Genomic DNA, 18,110 nt, shown 5'->3' with positions numbered 1-18,110 from the left:
ACATCCGTAGAAGATTTATGATCATCGGACTTCCGAGGATCTAAAAGTAAGCTTTTGGATAAGGTAACGGTCACCTTCACATTAATTAGGATCCACCTGCTTGGCATAATCACATTAATTGTTGAATGATTGGCCTAAACAGTGCTTTAAGCGCCAAAAGTTCATCTTCACCATTAAAAGAAGGGTATAAATGTTTGATGGAACAAATATCTCACCAGTTAAAGGAGACAACACATTCTAGAAAAGAGAGAAAATGTAGAGTATAAAGGGAGACATCATACATGATTAAGGGGGTAGAAAATTTCGGGTGAAAAGAAAGAGCATAGGACTAGAGAGTGTCCGTATGCTTGTTCTTGGGCACCTTTTTCCCTAAGCAAGTTCTTAATTTTGTGTTCTCAATCAGTATTCTATTGATATTTCAAATTCAATATTCTTGTTCAAATCTCCTGTCGTAGAATTATCGTAACCCATCCTATATAAATTATTTGTTACGTAAGAAACTGAAATCTGAGCCTCGCATGTATAAGTTTTGCTCATTATATGGGCTACATTTAACAATGCTTGTAATAGTTTTTTACAGTCAAATAACAAATTTGGTTTGGCCTCTACAAAAAGGAAACTCACTAATGTCTTTGGTTTGGATTTGGTGATAAACAACCATCATCATAAAACATATCTCATTAATTTCAAATCCAATAATATCTATAAAAAAATTACATATTAATAATTAGCTCAACATTTATACCCATATAATTATGGATTCTAAAAAAAATTTAATGTATATAATTATATACTGTAATACATATGCAATTAGTTAACAGTACTCAGTACTCAGATTCTCTAAAAACCAAAAAGTTAGATGACTCAAACGACAACATTACCTCTTAGGGGATGGTATAAATTGAACACTGATGGATCTTCCTTAGGAAATTCGGGTGCTGCTGGAGGTGGGGGAGTAATCAGAGATGCTTCAAGTGCTTGGATTCGAGCCTTTTCTATAAATATAGGCTCAACTACCAGCTTTCTTGCTGAATTATGGGCTCTAAGAGATGGGCTTATCATGTGTAAAGAATTGCAATTGCATGCAGTTGAAGTAGAATTAGATGCTCGTGTAGTTTCTGACTTGATGAATCATAATGGAGGCTCTAATGAAGTAAACTCCTCCCTTGTGGCTGATTGCAGGCTTCTCATTGCTCAGATGCCCTAGGTGAAGGTGAATCATTGCTATAGGGAAGCTAATAGCTGTGCAGATGATTTGGCTAGGCTAGGAACTAAGCATGATGATGATATATTGTATTATAACTCCCCTCCCCTAGTATTTTGAATATTTTTCTTTCAGACATGTATGGCCATGAGTCTGTCAGGTTGTGCCCTGCCACTAATGGTTCTGGTTCTCCTTTCTAGTTGAATGAAATTATCCAGTTTACCAAAAAACAAAAACAAAAAAAAAAAGCAACACCAAATCAAGCAAAATGATGTCGTGCTATTAAGTGACAAGGGAAACGATGCCGTATAAAAAACAACACAATAAGCTTTGGATTCTTTCCTTTATGGTGTTGTTTACATAAGTGAAGATATATAAAATTAATGGACCATGTGTTCAATGGTTATTGGTCATCGTATTAAGTGGAGTTAGTTATTACTGTAACAAAATTTTCCAACAATTATAGTTATAGTACTGAGTCAGTTGAGGCTTAATTCTTCACTATATATGTATTTGTGATTGAGTAATCATAAATCAATGAAATTCAGTCTACCTTTCCTATTTTAGAATTACTCTAAAATCTCTCCTATATTTTCTCACATTTTCCCTCTCGTTCTTGCCCTAATTTCACTTTTCACACTATGTGGGAAATTTATTATTAAAGTTTTCATTGTCATTATTTTTTGTTTGCAACAATTAAAACTAACATAGACACTAGGTATCACATTAGTGTAACACAATCCATTTCAATCTAACCCATAAAATTTTTAGTGACACATTATATACACAAGATTCTCTTTAATAGGTCCAACTTTACTTCATTTAAAAAAAATAAAATACACGTATTTCTCTTTTGTTTTTCAGGATGCTTTATCCATTGCATAATAAAATACATGTATTTCTCATCAAAAAAAAAAAAAAAAGACTAAAAATATCAAACCATGGTAGTTTGACCCTCAGAATTGAGTAACGCTAGAAATAATACAACTTTAAATACATAGGTTTTACAAATATGTGTCATTAATTACAAAAAATAATTTAAATAAGAAAATGTTAGAAATACTATAAATTTTACTTCAAATCCTTTACAAATTTATGTGACAATTAATATGATTTGTGGACGTTAACAACCTATTAATTGCATTTTTAAATTACTTTTTGTGATTGGTGATACATTTTTATATGCCTCATGTTGTAAAATTTATAATATCTTTAATATCATTCATTCAAATACTTGTTTATTATCTTCTTGATCTGTCACTAATCAGATTCATTGCCATATCGTTTGTAAGTTTTTTGTAGTAATTTTTATTTTTTATTTTTTTTTTTTATAACTTTAGCATTTCTTCAACCAAAAAAAGAAAAGGAAAAAGACAAGCTTTCCTAAGTCATCTCTGCCCACTATTGCAACAGAAATTTCCTCTTCCCTTATTGCTGCATCAAAGTTTAACTTTATTCAATTGTTTGAAGGAAGCTGCCAAATATCAATTTTTGGTGGTCTTCTTGGTAATTCACTCCAAGCTTGTTTATGCTCCTCAAAGACACACCTTATTTGTCTAACAAGCTCAATTGGATTGCTTTTAGATCCATCCACTTAGCTTTGTTCCTGGGAAACCATATCTGATCACAAATAAGTAAGGCGCATGGTTGAAAGTCTTTGGCAGATTCATCATCCAGCCCCAAATTAGTTTTTGGGTTGAGAATAATCTTAACCCAATCGAGAATAGATATATTTGACAAATTAGTCAAGTTTATAGGCCATCATCCAGATTTGTGCAACCCAGTCACACTGAAGAACAAATGCTCTAAAGATTCTGGAGCATAATCTTGACCCTTATTGACTTGCTAATCGGAATATTGACCAGAATTATTCACATGCACCTTAATCTTGCTTTCACATTGGCCAAATATGCTTTGGCACTACATGTGGAATTTACATGTTACAAGTGTGATTAAAAAGGCACTTAATGCGTGCACATGTTTTGTTTGATAATTAAAAAAAAAAAAAAAAGGAGAAAGCAGATAATAAATGGTAGTTAATGTACCAATTCCAAATTTTGAAACAAGTGTCACATAGCTCTGTGATACAATCATGCAATTGAAAAAAAGAAAAGAAAAGTTATACAGACAAATTAAACAAAGTTTGTACACAAATCACAATGTACAGTGTACAGGTGAACACAAGACATGAGCTAATCACAAAGTAGACAGTGTGAAACATAGGTCCCTCAATCTTGAGTAACGGGTAATGACTAGCAGTAGCACTGAGTTGCGCATCCTTATCAGTGGCATTTTTTGCTAGCTTCATAGTTGAACCATACCTGTTTCATCATGCATGGCCATGTCCTCTTCTACTAGGAGTTAAAATGTACTTCTTTCGAACAAAGCTGCCGTTAGAAGCAAACAAATGTGGCTGATCCGTAAGTTTGTTTTTGCTTCTAACAACCAAAGAACACTTATGAGTTACAGGACTGCTATGAACAAGAATTCACTAAAAGAAAAAAGTGAGACTATAAAGAAATTATCTCTTAGATGACAATACTTAATGCCAAATTGTGATTAATGACGTATAGAGTAGAATATAAAAAATATGATAAAATTTAACAATGTACAAAAATACCATATTATTTAAAATTTTATATAACATTACATTGGATACTCATTAGATTTAATTTTAATTTGCATAGTGAAATATATCTATTTTAAATGAGAAATGCCTTAAAAGTTAAAACTGTAAAACATTTTAATATGACATTAAAAAAAAAAATGCTAGAAACTCAGGCTCGTTTGATAAAAGATTTATAGTAACGTTGTTTGTATTTTTTGAAAATATATGGGTGAAAAAGTGTGTAAAAATACGTATAATGTTATTTAAACATTGAAAACTGTTGTTTAAACAACGATAACTGTGTTTTTAACACCAAACATAATATGTATGTAATTGTAAAAAAGAACATGAAAATCAGAGAAAATGACTATGTCTCTAGTGTATTACCCATTTGGTAACAGTGTTTAAACACTATAACACGTATTTTCATACACTTTTTCACCTACACGTATTTTCATAAAATTTAAGGACATGTTTGTTACATATGTTTAAACACATATTTTTAGTTTTTAAACAATATTACACGTATTTCTACACATTTTTTTACCCACATATATTTCCAAAAAATATAAACAACGTTACTAGAACAACATTATCAAACGGGAAATAACCAAAAAATACAAATAATGTTACTAGAATAACATTACCAAATGGACTCTAAATAACATTACTAGAACAATTTAAATAACGTATATCCTAAGTTTTTCTTATTTGAAAAAAAAAAATTATAAAAAATGGAGGTAGAAAAAAAAACAAAGAAGCCAAAAGAAGAGAAGTAGTGCAGGCAACACATGTATCATCTCATCTGTCCGTCAAACTCAAAAGCTAATCCATCTATCCAATCAATGCATGTTTGATGGTATCTAATAGTGCTTTCAAAGTTCTCCTAATAATCTTCTTGTTTTTTTGACTTGTTAAAACAAACTTCTTCAACAAGGAGAATAACAAAGAACAGAGAAAAAGTCCTTGGCAATATCTTTGTCCAGTTATTAGTAGGAGCAGTAACGTGGTACTATTCTTCTCTCTCTCTCTCTCTCTGTGTTACCCATGTGGCCATGTGACAGTTGTGAGTTGTGACCCCCCCTTCCCTTCCCTCGTATGCCCTTTGAGACAGACAGCGCCGTAGACTTCTCAAGAGCGACAGCACAATACATGGAGAGAGGAAATACATATAAAAAAAAGTCTGTCTCAATTGCTGCCACACGCTCACACAAACACACGCTCTCAGCTTTCAGTTTCAACTTCACCAACCCCCATAAAAAAAAGGCACACTTTTTAACTTTTAAACCCTTGCACTCCAAGCTATTACCATACTCACTCACTGCATGATAAGACCACCCTCACTGTACTCATCCAGCGCTTTGGTTGCTTTTCTTGCATTGTGCGTTTGGGTCAAAGGGAGTAGTGTGAAAGGAAAAAAAAAATGTGTGTGATCGAGTTTTGCTTTGATCCACATGTGGTGGTTCTGCGCGGGAAGAGGAAACTGAGAAGCTTGTTTTGGAGGGTTAGAGCTGAAGTCAGGAGACAAGTGAAGAGCCGGGCCATGAAGCAGAAGAAGTTCAGCTTCAACTATGACCCCTTTAGTTATGCTCTCAACTTTGATAATGGCAATTTTGGGTTTTTCTGTTAATCATCAATGTCTACTAGAAATTAGTACTACTAGATTAATGAACTAGCAGTAGCAAAATGATGTTTAAGAAGAAGAAAAAAGGATTTTGCTCTTTTCTTCTTCGTCTTTTTGTTTTGTTTTTGTTTTTGTTCCCCTTCTGTTGAGATCTTAGTCCACCATTTGATGTCATAGACTCACAGCCAGACAATATATGCAACTAGAGCTCAAATTTCAAGTTGGAAGAATTTCATAGGTTTTTCTTTCTTTTTCAAACTAACATATGAAAGTCTGTTATTCTCTTCTTTATACAACGGTGAACTTCTAATAATCCTTAAAACTTTAGAGTTAATACTCTCAAGTCTCATTCTTTTCAAGTCTACAGCAGCAAATTAACCATGTGAAGAGGAAAGCTTGTAACTTGTTGGTTGAATTTGCACTTATAAAAATAAGAAGCAACATTTGTGATCGTTTTGCTCTTGTATGATGCTCCATGGTTTGTACTTTGTAGTTTCCCTCCCCATGTATTGATCTTTCCAACATTGTTCAATACGCATATCATGGAAGATGTTATTCTTTCTGCTAATTATAGTCAAGGAAGACAAGGTTCAGAACTCGGTCCATACTTGTGGTGCTATTATTTCATAATTGCTGGAATTTTATTGTTTCTTCATTTTCTGTTTGATTTTGTTTTCTTTCATTCTTTCTGCTGCTTCTTTCTGTTCAAGAATGGCAGTGTTATGGTGGTATAGTCCAAACTGAGTCACTGACCTTTATGCTCGTGAGAATAATTTCAAGCAATCTCATAAAACAATATCGCATAAAAATATGAACTTGGTAGAAAAGTAAAAACCTTTTTAAGATTTTTTTTTTTGAGAAAGAAGAAACCCACATGACAATATGGAAAAATTCATTATAATAAAATAGTTTAAAACTTTCTTCTCAAGATTATGCTCAATGCTTTATACATCATAATTTTTTCAGTTTTCTGACCATACTAATTGCATTTTAATTTTTAAAAATTATGCATTTTTTTAGTAGTTTCATATTATCATGGGGTTTACTGTTTAGGCCCTACGCCCCAACATTCTGCACAAAAAAGAAAAAAGAAATTGACCAGATTTATCCCAATTCCTAACTATTTATTAATTTTGACCCAAATGGTTGAACAGTGTTTAGCTTCCCTTCCTACTGCACGTGGCCGAAAGAACACCTTGAAACACTGAAACCTCTGTCCACACCATGCTCAAGACTCTGCCATTAGATTTTCTGGCAGATCCGATAATCGAACTATTTTAAGCCTCTGTTTGGCCCGCCTCTCCCGCCCGTCTCTTTATTGAGCCCAGCCCAGAGACCCTTTTTCTTTTTGTTGGCATTATTTTAATAAAATATGTGACCTTGAAAATGCAACCAAAGAATTCATTTTCTTTTGTTTGGCCGAATATCTCAATGTTTTCGGTCTTAAAAATTTTAAGCGTTCTATCTTTAATCTCACAAAAAAAAAAAAAAATTTATATATATATATATATATATATGTGTGTGTGAGTGTTATTGGTCATTAAAGTTTCTAGAATAGGCACTAGTAGGCCAAAATAGTTTCTCACTGTTTTTGCCTTTATGGTCTTAAAAAGTTTTAAGGGAATGTTATTGAACATTAAAGTTTATAAAATAAGTACTAGTAGTCTAGTAGTCCTCTTAATTTTTTTTTTTTTGTTATTAAAAATCACATTTTACAATTTACATGCTAGAACCAGGAAGACTTGTATTTATTTATTTTTTTTTTTTGGTAGAAGATTTGTATTTATTTTGATAATTCCCAAATCGAACATGCTTGTAACAGGTCTTCCCCAAATCAATTTATCCCTAAGTTGAAATATGAAAGAAAGACAGAATACGTCTAAGCTTTGACCCCCACGCAATGCCTTCCTCATTCCCACGCGACGTTATCTTCCTTTTGTCGTCCTCTCGTGTGCATCAATAAGAGAATAATCACAATATCCTAATGTTTTGGATTTGTTTTTGTAAAAATAATTAATGTTACGGATTGTATTATTCTGAAATCAAATCCTAAGAGGTCCACAAAGTCCATTGTTTATTAGCTCTAAGAAAATAAGAAGAGATTTATTACAACTTTCCAACACATAGCGTATATTATTAATTTTTTTTTTTTTTTTTTTTGGTATAAGTAAAGTTTCAATTTATGGTGTCTGCTTCTGATGTTGTCCTTCATCATCAAACTAAGGCACCAATTGATTTTTTATGTAGACAGGAATAAAATCTTAGATCCCTTATTTGAGGATAAGAGATTTTACTAATTGAGTTAATTATAATTGATATTATTTTTTTTTTTTTGGTAAACTAGAGAATGCATTAAACTAAAAAAGAGAAGCAGATACAACTGGGCCAGGACAAAGCCTGGAATGAAAGAGACCATAGAGGTCTGAAACATAACAGTTAAACAACCAGGGGGGAGGGGAAGAGAAATACAAAAAATCAGAGGCAAGCTTGGATCCTTGACGGGCAAGAGCATCTGCAACGGAGTTTGATTCTCGATAGCAGTGCTTCACTTTAACTTGAGGAATAATTGATATTATTAATACATATTACTTAAGAGTTTATTTTCCTCCAATGAAGGTATGTTATCTTTATGTTTGAGCAAGAAAGAAGTTATACAAATATTAGAGGTCTAAACCACAAAATACAAAGAGGGGACCCCTAAACTTAAATCAGTTGGACTTTTTTTTTTTTTTTTTGAGAGAGAGAAGCAGCTGGACTTCATTAAAAAAAGAAAAAAGAAGGCATCATTGTCTTCTAGTGACGTGTTAATTAGGCCTCCTCGTGCTTGAGTTGTACCATGTCCATCATCCAACACAACAACCGCCTTTGCCTTCTTTGGTTGGGTGGGTTAGGAGTTAGGAGGCAAGTTTTTTTAAGGATAGGGTATCCATAATTTGAAGGGCTTAGGTTATGAACTTACGATAGAAGTTAGAAGATGCAATCATGCAAAGACTGTTGCTATGTTGCGCTTAATGGATTTTGCCTTTGATGTGGGAGTCCAATCTTCATTGTTGTAGGTGACTCTATTATAAGTTATAACTATATTTGTTGCTTTATCAACCTCGATTAGAAATTGTTCCATCTGATTAAAGAGGCAACGGTGAAACGTAAACGGGTTTAGGAACATTGCATCGCTTCTTCTTCTTAAAAAAATGTCTCATTTTGATAATATCAGAGGGCGTGTTGTAAATAGAGCTCTTTTTTTTTTTTTTAATAATAATAATAAATAGAGCCCATTTTGATAACATTGAGTCCAAAAATCCCCTTTGATATATGATCAGACAATAACATTCATATAATCACGACTCATATTTGCGTTTTCGACTTGGGTCAAAAAGTCTGGTTTTCAAAAACCATTCCGTTTTGAACAGATGTGGATGACGGAAAAGGGCTGCACTGATACAATTGAAGCAGTATGGGCAGAGCAAGTGACAGACACGTGGGATACAAGGGTAGTGAAAAAGATTGATAGGTGTGGCATGGCATTAACACGCTGGAGTAAGCAGTCATTTGGAAGTGTGAAACGAGAATTACAACAAAAAAGAAAAGCTTTACAACAAGCGGAGAGGGACTCACTACGTACAGGGGACTCAAGAAAGATGAGAATTTTGGAGGAAGAGATTAATAAGCTTCTTGACAAGGAAGCTAAAATGTGGGCGCAACGAGCAAAAATCCTTTGGCTGAAAGATGGGGATCGGAACACCAGATTTTTCCATACTAGAGCTTCCCAACGACGGTGCCGTAATTACATTACAAAGCTGTATGATTCCACAGGCAGGTGGTGCACTAGACAATCTGAAGTGAATGAGATCATTGTTAATTTCTACAAAGACCTTTTCACAACGGCTAGTCCGGATGGCATGGAGGAAGTTTTGGAGACTATACCTCATATGGTCACTGATGATATGAATGACATGTTGCTCTCTGATTTTACTATTGAAGAGGTTGAAAAGGCAGTGCAGCAGATGGCGCCCTTGAAATCACCTGGCCCCGACGGTATGCCTCCTTTGTTTTACCAAAGCTACTGGTCTTTGATTGGGTCGGATGTTGCTCAAACTATACTGCATTATCTAAACACAGGTACTCTGCCTAAATCACTGGGTCACTCTTTTATAACTTTAATCCCTAAAGTAAAGAGCCCGGATCATGTGACACAATTTAGGCCCATAAGCTTGAGTAACGTGTTGTATCGGATTTTTGCAAATGTCCTAGCTAATAGACTGAGAAATATCATGCCCCATATTATTTCTGATCATCAAAGTGCTTTTATACCTGATCGTTTGATTTCAGATAATATCCTAGTGGCTTTTGAAACTTTACACCACATGAGGAATCACACTAAGGGCAAAACCGGTTTGATGGCCTTGAAGCTGGATATGAGTAAGGCCTACGATAGAGTTGAATGGGCCTACATGGAGAAAGTTCTAGTAAAAATGGGTTTCAAAGAGATGGGTACAACTCATGATGTTATGCATTACTACTGCATCTTACTCTATTTTGATCAATGGGGAACCCCAAGGAGAGATCTCACCCATAAGGGGACTTCGGCAAGGCGATCCCCTCTCCCCCTATCTTTTTCTCATGTGTACGGAAGGGCTACATGGTTTGATACGGAAGGTAGCCACCAAAGGCGACATTCGAGGAGTGTCTATTTGCCAAAATGGACCCAAAATAACTCATCTCCTCTTTGCTGATGATAGCTTGATTTTTTGTCGAGCTAAGGAGAGTGAATGCCAAAGTTTGTTGCAGGTATTGGCCACATATATATGAAAGAGCATCGGGGCAGCAAATTAATAGGGCCAAGACTACACTTTTCTTCAGTAAATCTACATCAAGAGAAATGCAAGATCTAATCAAGGATATGCTTGGTGTTACAGTGATACAACATTATGAGAAGTATTTGGGCCTCCCCTCTCTTATTGGTAGGAATAAAAAGGAGAGTTTTACTCGCATCAAGTAACAAATATGGAAGAAATTACAAGGATGGGAAGCAAAGCTTTTATCTCAAGCGGGTCGAGAAGTTTTGATTAAGGCCGTTGCACAAGCCCTACCCACCTATACGATGAGTTGTTTTAAGCTTCCTATTTCTCTATGTCATGAACTAGAAGCCTTGATTTGTAGGTTTTTTTGGGGTCAAAGGGGTGATCGTAGAAAAATTCATTGGACCAAGTGGCAAGACTTATGTAAACCAAAAAACCAGGGTGGTATGGGGTTTAAAGACCTCGCTTTGTACAATGATGCATTGCTGGCAAAACAGACATGGAGGTTATTACATGACACTCAATCCCTCTTCTATAGAGTATTCAAAGCCAAGTTCTTCCCAAACTCCACGGTTTTGGAAGCAAAATGTCCACAAAGTGCATCTCATGCTTGGAAGAGCATAATCAAAGGAAGGGATGTGATAAAACGGGGTGGGCTATGGCGTATTAGAGCTGGATTTTCGGTGCAAGTGTGGGGTGATAACTGGCTGCCTAAACATGGATGTCCGAAAGTCATCACACCAATGGCAGAGGGTTGTGTGATAAATAGGGTGGGAGACCTCATTGACCAAGAGAATAGGACATGGAATGAAGACTTAATTGATAGAACTTTCTATGAATTTGAAGCCTCAATGATCAAAAGCATCCCATTGTGCCAATCCTTACAAGAGGACATCCTGATCTGGCCTTTTAATCCGGACGGTGTATACTCGGTCAAGTCGGGTTATAGATTTCTGCAAGACTCTTGCCTAGCCCACCAGCCAAGTTCTTCAACGCCAAATCCCTTGCAACAGCTCTGGAAGAAGCTCTGGAGTCTTGATGTCCCGAATAAGGTGAAGCATCTGCTATGGCGAGCTTGTAAAGACTCACTCCCCACCAAAGCAAATCTGATGCGACGTAAAATCTTCCCCGACAACCTCTGTGAGATTTGTAAACAGCATGAAGAGGACACACTCCATGCTCTGTATCACTGCCTCGAACTACAGAGCATATGGACGGCGACTCCATCCTGGAACCAAGCTATCTTCAGGCAAAGCACATGCTTCTCTGACTTTATTGTTTCTGTTTTTGCAGGTCTGAAAGAACCTGAGCTTCTTATGGTGGTATTATGGAACTTGTGGAGGCGTAGGACTAACCTTCGCTTGGGCAAACCTACAATACCTCTGAATAAGGTACTGGAGCACTCTCGGGAGCAACGGATTGAGTCCCACTCCAGCCCCTTAACATCAACAACGCCGACGACAAAGCAACTAGCTAGGTGGACACCGCCTCCGGATCATTGGTACAAACTTAACTTCGACGGTGCCACATTTGCCGACAAAGACACAGCAGGAATTGGGATTGTGGTGCGCAACAGTGATGGCCTCGTCATGGCATCCCTCGCACAACAAATCCCACTGCCACCTTCAGTTATAGAAGTCGAGACCCTAGCTGCAAGATGGGCTCTAGAGTTTGCTTTGGAGCTGGGTTTTGAGCGGATCATTCTGGAAGGAGATTCGGAGTCTTTGGATAAAGCCTTGAAGATGGAGTGCAGGAACTTTACAACGTATGGGCATTTAGTGCAAGATATTCTTTTCCTCAGTACACACCTGTCTGAGTTTAAAACATCTCTTGTACGTAGACAGGGTAATAATTTAGCGCACTCTTTAGCAAGGAAATCGCAATTTTTATCACATATGTCAGTCTGGATGGAAGATGTACCACCAGACCTTTTATCTGTACTTGAGGCTGATTTCACTAGCCTTCAGTAATAATATAATGGTCTCTTTCTCAAAAAAAAAAAAAAAAAAAAAGTCCAAGTGTTGCTAGTCACTGAATTTGTGGTCTATAACGTCTTGGGCTAACATTTTATGGGCTTTGTCTTTGTATTATTATGTATTATAGATACAGTTGTTCCCAAATGTTGGTTTAATAAAGATGAAAGGCTCCATTCCATCAAAAAAAGAAAAAGAAAAAGATGGAAGGCCCCTTAATATGCAAATCAACTCACAAAGAATGAAATTATTTATTAGAATAGGGGGATAGGGGATAGCTCTTAAAGTCTCGAGTAACACAATTAAGTTCACTGTTTACTAATAATTTAAACTTATTTGGTAATTTATTATAGTATCAAAATAAGAGATTTTAAGTTTAATTCCATATCTCCACATTTCTTCCAATTCAAAAAATTTCCACATAGATTGAAACTCTCTAAAAAAAAAAAATTCACATATTATATCCCACTTAATAAAAGTAGCTTTGGGCTTTTAGCAACCCACGTGTGAAATAACTTTAATTTTTGCGATAATCAGTAATTTAGTTAGATGCCCATATGATTGTCCCCCCTTGGCTTAAAATATTTTTGATTGCAAAGGTCATTTTTTTTCCCTTAATATTTTGGAATCTAATATTTTATTCCATCATTTTTATTTATTTTTAATAGTCTTCCTAGTCAAATTGTAGTAATTTAGTGACATCGTATTTGTAAGTGCAAGGAATCTGGTAAAAATAAATGTGAGGATTGGAAGCTATTAGTTAAATACTTAACTTGAGTTATCTAGTTCCTTGCACAAAATACAAAGCATGATACTATGCTAAGTGATAGTACTCACTCCAAAACTCAAGTTTGTGAGAGTAGGAAGGAGACTTATGATCTGTTTAGATACTGCTTATTTTACTGAAAACAGAAAACTTATTGTTAAAAATATTGTAGCAAAATAATTTTTAAATCTAAAAACTTTGTGTGTATAACACTTGCTACGTTTTTCCCTAGGTTGCTAGTCCATGAACAGTGCGTGGGACTTGGGCTCCAAGACTCCAAACGCAGCATTTACTCTACAAATGCCCAATCCAAACGCACGTTTAGTAAAAATTTGAGTTATAGGGTGTGTAAGCATACCTCTAAGTGAATGGGGAGGGGTATTTATACTACCTTTGAGTCTTTGACATATATAGATCTTGGTAATCATCATGATTGCCACACTATTTTTTGTTAGTTTTGGTGGGTTATTCATGCTCTGATGTAGGGGTGTCAATGTTCGACCCAGCCTGCGAACATGACACGAACCCGACATGGGTTTTTTTGGGGTTAGAGTTGGACCTTAATGGGTTTTGGTCATAAACAGGTCAACCCGAAAGCGACACGATAAGAAACGTGTCATAAGCGGGTTAACCAGTATAACCCACAATAGACACATTTGATACGCCAATTTATTCATGTCAACCCGAAATGACTCACTTAACACAACTCGTTTAACTCGTATAACAAATAAATATTTATTTTATTTTAGATTTGTCAAATACCTTTTATATCCAACATATATTTTAAATTTAAAAAGAAAAGTGAGTAATTATACAAATTGACAAGGGATATAATTGGAAATTGAAATTTTATAGATCCTAGAACTAATAATACTTTTTTTTTTGGTATAGAACTTGCACAAATGAAATTGGATGAGCTTGTGGAAAATGTTATGAATTTGGACATCAACAAAGAATCTATGAATGATAATCGTAGTCATAGTCAGGATTAGTTTATTGTTTGCTCAAATTTTTTCAATATTGATACTTAGCATTTGGCGAGTTCCAAGGATATTATATTTTGATTGAACTATGTTATTTTATTTTTGTTAAACTTTGTTATTTTGAATTTGGGTTGAAGTGTATGCACTTCTTTTTGAGTGTAAATAACTTATTTTCTAGATGAATGTTATATTTTTGTTGAACTATATTATTTTGAATGTGGGTTAAAGATTTGAAGTGTATGCACTGTTTTTTGGGAAGTAAAAAAATTATTTCTAAATGTGTAAGGTTGAATTTAATCAACCATTTTGTTGGTTTTATTCTGTGCCAATTTGCTTGTAATTCAGCACTTAGAAATCTTGTATTTAGGTGAGAATCATGTAAGGGTAGTGTGTGAGAGAGTATGAAGAAAAGTTCAAGATTGTGCACTCAGCAAGGGACTCACGACTGGATCTTGTGGCTTGCAAGTCGCCAAAGGATGCACATGAGTGAAGTATGCAGAAGAGCTGAATAGTCACGCTAGCTGGAGCATTATAGGAAAAAAAGTTCAGTTTGACCATTCAATTAGCTCGCGGCTTGGACTTGCGACTCAGTCAAATCACAAGGTTAAGTCGCCAGTCCACTTTGTTTGGGAAAAACCGACTCTTTACATTCCATACACACACCAATATAAATATCCCTTATACCCATGAAATGTAAAGAGCTTTCAGAGAGAATTTTGAGAGAGAAACCCTAGAGAAAAACAAGATTGACTCATCCACAATCTTCATTCTTTGATTCTCCAAATTCCTCTACTCTCACCCTCTCCATTGTTAAATCCTTAAGAGGTACATTAGCCAAAACATTTTCTCTCCATACCCATATCTGTGAGGAAGCTATTTGGTACTTGAGAAGCAATTAGGAATGGACCAATTGGTATTGGTTGATGCTATGGGTTATAGCGGAATTTGCTAAGCTAAAAAAGACAAAGGTTCGCCGTAATCTCGTTGGAGTAAGAAGCTTGGAGAATTTAGGTATACTGGGTAGATTAGGTTTAGAGGGTCTTTTGCTATTCATATATCCAAACTATATTCTTTAGTGGATTATTGACCGCTTGGAGGGTGACAGAGAGGTTTTACGCCAAGGACTTTGGTTTTCTCTTCGATAACACATCGCTGTGTTGTTCTTGTATTTGCATCTCTCTTCCCTTAATCTTTGCCAATTAATTTATGCCGTGGTTATGATTTTATTTTGTTTAGATTGTTTTATCAATTCTGTTTTAGCTTATGTTAATGTTCCGCACATATATTGTTTGATAATAAACTTGAATTGGTAATTTGTGAATTGGGGGTCTAAACGTTCAAGGTATTTTATACACTAATTGAACATTCAAAATAGATGTTATATTTAATATTATGCAGGTTGAAATGGGTTGTGTTACATTCGTGTCAACTCAACACGACTCGTTTATTAAGCTGTCAAATGGGTTGGGTTAGGTCAACTCGCCTTATTAACAGATTGGGTTAGGGTCGAAGGATTATGACACGATTATTAAATGGGTCGGGTTAGGGTTGAGCCATTTAGTCGAATACCTCTACCTCGACACGACACGAACTCGACACGCTAACCCGAATTGACACTCCTACTCTGATGGCCTACGCGCTCCTCCCAATTGGTTAAGAACTAAGTTGGGGATAGGTTACATGCGGGGGAATAGTGGATGATGGTAGATGGAGATATGAATGCAAAAAATAATTTGAAATGGGCTCTAGTATAGCTTTTGCCTTTTGGGACAACAACAAAAAAAAAAAAAAAAAAAAAAAAAAAAATGTATAAGGCCTTTAAATTGGGCCTGAAGTTTGTAAATGAAACGACAATCTGATGGAAACAAAGTGCGCCTGGATCAAACTTAAAATGAAAGAAAAAAAGGAAAAAAAAAAAAACAAAGAAGAAGAATGAAACAAAAGTTGGGCCCATACTATAGTGATGAAACTGTTATAAATGTTTGCGGAGGCAGCCCAGGTTTAAAGGAGTCTTCGTATGTTTGCTTGCGGAGCCCAACTAAAATTGAAATCCAAAAAGCCGAGACGGACGGTGGAGATTGAAACCTGTGTGTCAAATAATAAAATAGAGGAGGCGCGCGCGGGGCATGTGAAAGTGAAAAACAAAACTCAAAACTCAAAACTCAAAAAAAAGAATAAAATTGAAAATGGCGGGGGGCACTAAAAAACGTTCCCTCCCCTTTCCTCTTTTTAATTCTATAATATATAGTTTCGATCTAAGTAAGAGTAACACATTCATACCACTTACTTGCTTTTCTTCCCAATTAAAAATCAAATCAAAACTCTACCACTTTGCTCTCTCTCTCTCTCTCTCTTTGTGTTTGTGTTTGTGTGAAAGAAGGAAATGGCGGGTGGAGGAGTTAAAGGGAGGAAGAGAGTGGAGGCGTCATCGGAGGATGCCGCTTCTACTACTTCTCTCCTTAGAGCCAGAGACGGCAGCGCTTTTGCTCGTTGGTACTATTTTTTACTTCTCTTACTCTTTACTCTTTTAGGGTTTGTAATTCTAATGCTAATTATTACTCATTTTGTTATCCATCTCCATCTTTAATTTGCTAATTAAATCGTTTCTGTTAATAGACAGACGTTTTTTGTGTGTGTTTGTTTTACAGTTAATTTTAATTTTAATTTTAATTATGGTGCTTGTAAATCTGATTGATTGAAAATGAAATGAAATATTAATATTAATGGAATTGCAGTGAAGAGTGCAAGAAGGATGTTCCAGTGGCACTGATTAGCATGCACTGTTGCAGCCTTGATGCTAGAATCAAACTGAATCTCGGTCCGTTTCTTTCTCTTTTCTTAATCAATGTATTCCATTTTACAATTCTTCTGAAGAAGATAGTTAGTTTTTCTTAATTACTCCTATTATTTTTGGATTCAGAGGCTCAGATTGTGGAGAAGCCCAGTGACCCCCACAAGAAGAAGCCTACTACTACTACTACTACAGACAGGTACTCTTCTTCTCTTCCCTTTCTCTGTCAATGCAATCTTTTCTGGGTATAACACTGTTTTTTTTTTTTTTGGTTTTTGTTTGGCAGGAAGAAATCAAGTTCAACAGAGCCAAAGGCAAAGAAAGCAAAAACTGACAAGAAGTCTAAGGATCCAAATGCCCCCAAGCGCCCACAAACTGCCTTCTTTCTCTTCATGTATACTATCTCTCACTCTCTCTCTTGCACGTTTGGATTATCTTTCCGCGTGTGTGTGTGTGTGTGCTGAAATGTTTTCAATTTGTGTGTCAGGGATGACTTCAGGAAGACTTATAAAGAAGAAAATCCTGATTCTAAGGGTGGTAAAGAGGTACAAGTATATATTAATTACTGCCCTTGCTCTTTATTTTTTTATTTTTTGTTAGGTGATTAAACTTTGGACAGCTTATTCTAATCTTGTTGTTTGACTTACAATGAATTTTAGGTAGCAAAGGAGGGTGGTGAGAAGTGGAAATCTATGACTGATGAAGTAAGTTTCTTAAATTGCTCTTGTTTTGAATGTTGCTGGGTTATTTTGGATGTGGTTTCATGAATTTTTTCTTACTGGGCCCTTTTGGTTTTTAGGAGAAGAAGCCTTATATGGATAAGGCTGCTGAGTTGAAGGCAGAGTACGGGAAGGCCAAATTGGAGGCTAACAATGCTGAAGAAGATGAAGATGTAAGTTATTTTCTTCTTTAGCTCTGTATGTGTGTGTCCGGTTTTTACTTATTTTTACATGTTTATATTGTTCTTAATTTAATTTTGGGTTCTTTGGCTAATTATTTTGGTTTTCTTTTGATACATTGTGGTTTCTTTGTAATTTTTTAGGGTAATGGAGGTTCAGAGAAGGAAGTTGAAGAAATATCTGATGGAGAGTAGTGCAGATTGCTTCAAATTTTCATGTCTTATGCTTGAGGAAAAAGTTTTCTGCTAAATGCGTCTTGTAAAGTTTGGATGTAGTTACTACTTGGTTGTTTTGGATTTAGATGTTAGGTGTTGAGTTTCTTATGAGCAATATACAACTTCTTTGTAGAATTTTGAAATGTTGGTTACTAGCTTATGATTAGGCTTAATTCTCACTATTATGACTAATAATAGTTGTTTTGATGCCTCCCCCCCATCCCCCTTCTTTGATTTGTCTATTGATC

General features: G+C 35.4%; 1 protein-coding gene across 1 annotated transcript; it reads left to right on the top strand.

Moving 5' to 3' along the window:
* Positions 1 to 16,215: 16,215 nt before the first annotated feature.
* Positions 16,216 to 18,075, top strand: LOC115969212 (high mobility group B protein 7-like). Its single transcript, XM_031088847.1, has 8 exons — positions 16,216 to 16,450; positions 16,693 to 16,775; positions 16,878 to 16,947; positions 17,035 to 17,142; positions 17,236 to 17,293; positions 17,408 to 17,452; positions 17,548 to 17,640; positions 17,791 to 18,075. Exons 1-8 carry the CDS (start codon positions 16,341 to 16,343, stop codon positions 17,839 to 17,841), a joined length of 618 nt encoding a protein of 205 aa, XP_030944707.1. The 5' UTR covers positions 16,216 to 16,340; the 3' UTR covers positions 17,842 to 18,075.
* The last annotated feature ends 35 nt before the right edge of the window (positions 18,076 to 18,110 follow it).

The sequence above is a fragment of the Quercus lobata genome, chromosome 1 (assembly GCF_001633185.2).
Source record: "Quercus lobata isolate SW786 chromosome 1, ValleyOak3.0 Primary Assembly, whole genome shotgun sequence".
Lineage (NCBI taxonomy): Eukaryota > Viridiplantae > Streptophyta > Magnoliopsida > Fagales > Fagaceae > Quercus > Quercus lobata.
Note: the sequence above shows the minus strand (reverse complement) of the source record. Positions and strands in the feature narration are given on the sequence as shown.

Excerpts from the sequence above, each read along its gene's own strand:
- LOC115969212 (XM_031088847.1), top strand. The coding sequence starts at position 16,341 with ATGGCGGGTGGAGGAGTTAAAGGGAGGAAGAGAGTGGAGGCGTCATCG. Across the intron at positions 16,451-16,692 it reads GGCAGCGCTTTTGCTCGTTG|TGAAGAGTGCAAGAAGGATG; the intron begins GTACTATTTTTT and ends ATGGAATTGCAG. Across the intron at positions 16,776-16,877 it reads TAGAATCAAACTGAATCTCG|AGGCTCAGATTGTGGAGAAG; the intron begins GTCCGTTTCTTT and ends TTTTGGATTCAG.